The sequence below is a fragment of the Nicotiana tomentosiformis genome, chromosome 7, assembly GCF_000390325.3.
Source record: "Nicotiana tomentosiformis chromosome 7, ASM39032v3, whole genome shotgun sequence".
Classification (NCBI taxonomy): Eukaryota; Viridiplantae; Streptophyta; class Magnoliopsida; order Solanales; family Solanaceae; genus Nicotiana; species Nicotiana tomentosiformis.
In genome coordinates, this window is record NC_090818.1 from 15,328,926 (window position 1) to 15,332,257 (window position 3,332).

Here is a 3,332-nt window from a genome sequence, read left to right on the forward strand (position 1 = left end):
TGTAGCCATGCTCAAGAAAAACTTTTGATAATCTTTCATACCATGCTATTGGAGCTTGCTTTAGCCCATAAAGTGTCTTATCAAGCTTGTACACATGATCAGGACATTCCTTGCTTTCAAATCCCGGAGGTTGCTTAACAAACACTTCTTCCTTTAGATAGCCATTGAGGATGTCACTCTTGACATCCATCTGATGGAGAGTGAATTCCATGTAAGCAGCAAAGGCTATAAGGAGTCTAATTGCTTCCAATCTTGTAACAGGAGCAAAGGTCTCATCATAGTCTATGCCCTCCTCTTGATTGTATCCTTGAACCACCAATATTGCCTTGTTTTTTGTAACTGTTCCATCTTCATCAAGTTTGTTTCTGAAGACCCATTTTGTACCAATTACTAATCTGTCCTTGGGTCTTTGTACCAGATGCCAAACTTGACTTCTCTCAAATTGATTGAGTCCTTCTTGCATTATATTCACCCAGTCTGTATCCTACAAAGCTTCAGCAATATTTTTAGGTTTAATAAGAGATAGAAAAGCATCAAAAGCACAAAGATTCTTTAACGAAGATCTAGTTTTGATTCCAGAGGTTGGATCTGTAATTATGTTCTCAATGGGATGAGAACTTTGATATTTATAAGGTTTCACAACCAACTGGTTTCCCTTAGATGTTCCTTCGATGTTTTGTTGTTGAGGAACAGGTTCATGGATAGGTTCCCTTGAGGTTTGAGGATCACTTCCCCTTTGTTCAGTTCCCCATGTCAAGTTGCCCTGGGTGGAAGGACCTGTTCCGTCCCCTGTTCCTACTTCTGGTGAAGCTTCAGTCTGGGCCGTGGTTTCATTTGAGTTTCTCACCATCCCAATTGCTTCATCATCATGTTCCTATCTCTCAGAAAGAATGTTAGTTTCATCAAAAACCACATGTACACTTTCTTCCACACACATAGTTCTTTTGTTATAAATCTTATAATCTTTACTGTGTGAAGAATATCCCAAGAATACTCCCTCATCACTTCTGGGATTAAACTTACCTAGGGAGTCTTTACCATTATTGTGCACAAAATATTTGCATTCAAATGTCGTAAGATAGGATATGTTTGACTTTCTCCCTTTAAGTAACTCATAGGGAGTCTTCTCTACAAGAGGTATAGTCATGCACCTATTTATAATGTAACATGCAGTGTTCACATCTTCTTCCCAGAAACTATAGGGCAGTTTACTAGAAAGAAGCATAGTCCTAGCCATATCTTCAAGTGTCCTATTCTTTCTTTCAACTACTCCATTTTGTTGTGGAGTCCTAGGAGCAGAAAAATTATGACCTATGCAATGCTCATCACAAAATTCAGCAAATTTAGCATTCTCAAATTCAGTACCATGATCAGACCTAATTTATGCAAGTTGATTACCTAGTTGTTTCTGAGTTTTTCTAACAAAAGAAATGAACATGTCAAATACTTCATCTTTAGATGTTAAAAACAATGTCCAAGTAAACCTAGAGTAATCATCAACAAGCACCATCACATATCTCTTACCACCTCTACTTAATATTCTCATTAGTCCACAAAGATCGATATGGACCAGTTCCATCGTCCTGGTGATGCTTACTACTTTCTTGCTTTTAAAAAAGAATCTTACCTGCTTCCCCCCGCACAAGCTTCACAAACTTTATCTTCCTTGAACTTAATGTTAGGCAGTCCTATCACTAAGTACTTGGAGACTAGTTTATTAAGTTGACTTAGACTAGCATGTCCAAGTTTCTTGTGTCAAAGGAAGGGATCATTATCCAACACACTTAAGCAAGTGAGTTCATTTTCTGAAAGGGTGGACAGATCTACAACATATATGTTGTTCACTCTTTTTCCCTGCAAAACAATCTTGTCAATCGTAAGATTAATCACAAAGCATTTGGTAGAGGTGAATTCTACTATGTTACCTCTATCACATAATTGTGATACACTTATTAGACTGTACTTCAGTCCATCTATCAAGTAGACGTTCTCAATAGAGTGAGAATCAGTCTTACCTACCTTTCCAATCCCAATGATCTCACATTTCTTCCCATTTCCAAAGGAGACATTACCTCCTTTAAGGTCCTCAAGTGAAAGGAACTGGTTCATGTTTCCTGTCATATGCTTTGAGCAGCCACTATCCATGTATCATATTTGACTGCTCCCTTTCACTTGGACCTGCAAAAGGAAATCAGAGGTTAGTCTTAAGAACCCAAATTAGTTTTGGTCTCTTTCTATAGGCAAAAGGATGAATCAAATTCTTTTTAGCCCAACTTGGTAGCCTATTCTCCCCTCGAACAAATTCTTTGTTCTTTTGACTTGCCTTTTCTTTTGCAGTGCATTCACTTGTATAGTGACCAGTTTTACCACAGTGTGTGTAAATCTTGTTCTCAGGAAGTGTGAGGTACTTGCTTTTGTGATCCCATTTAGGTGCCAGATTCCCCAAGCCAAGTCCTCTTCTGTTGCTACTATGGTGTTCCTGTAGCCATGAAAGTGCATCGGAGGACCTTTTCCATTTACAAGTTCTGTCTAGCTCATGATTGACCTTGCTTAGATCCTTCTTTATGATTCTCACCAGCTCATTCGTTTTATACAACTCATCTTTTATTTTTCCTACATTTTCTTCTAAAGTGAGTTGTGTGTGATCAGTTGTCTTTTTACCTGTTCCTAATTTCAGTTTTCGATTTTCATATCTAAGTTCTAGAACAGTTGGGTCAAATGCATGAACCTGGTTCTTCAATACATTATTTTTCCTTATAGTCTCACTAGCCTTAAGTTCTAGGTTTTTGCACTTAGCCTTCAAAATCACACATTCTTTAGACAACTGTTCTTTTTCATTGTTTACATCCTCAGATTCATCAATTAGTTTTAGAAGTAACTCAGATAACCTTTCTTTAGACAATAATTTAATCTTGTCTTTGAGATGAATTACACTTACCTCAGTTTCTTCATCATATTCTCCAATGGCCATAAGTTCTTGTTCATCCCCATCAGCATCTGAGCTTTTATCTGAGCTTTCTCCCCAAGCAGTGACCATAGCCTTGGTTGATCCTTTGCTTTTCTTAGATTGAACTTGTTCCTTCATTCAGCTATTTCCTTCTTCCATTCAATTTCCCTTTGAGGACAGTTCTTGTTATGGTGATCAGTCTTTCCACACTTGTAGCATCCATCATTGGTTTTCTTCTCAGGAACTTTTGACTTACTATAGCTTCCACTTCTTGAAGGATCATTTTCTCTCCTCAGGTAATTTTTGAAGTCCTTGGTGATCATAGCCATTTTGTCATCCTCTAGATCAGAACCTTCAGTGATTCTGAGTGCCAGACTCCTTTCCT

General features: G+C 37.9%; 1 protein-coding gene across 1 annotated transcript; it reads right to left on the bottom strand.

Annotated features, from left to right (window-relative positions):
- Nucleotides 1-1,755: 1,755 nt before the first annotated feature.
- On the bottom strand, nucleotides 1,756-2,145 carry LOC138895282 (uncharacterized). Its single transcript, XM_070179956.1, has one exon. The coding sequence runs from the start codon at nucleotides 2,143-2,145 to the stop codon at nucleotides 1,756-1,758; it is 390 nt and encodes a 129-aa protein (XP_070036057.1).
- Nucleotides 2,146-3,332: the final 1,187 nt, after the last annotated feature.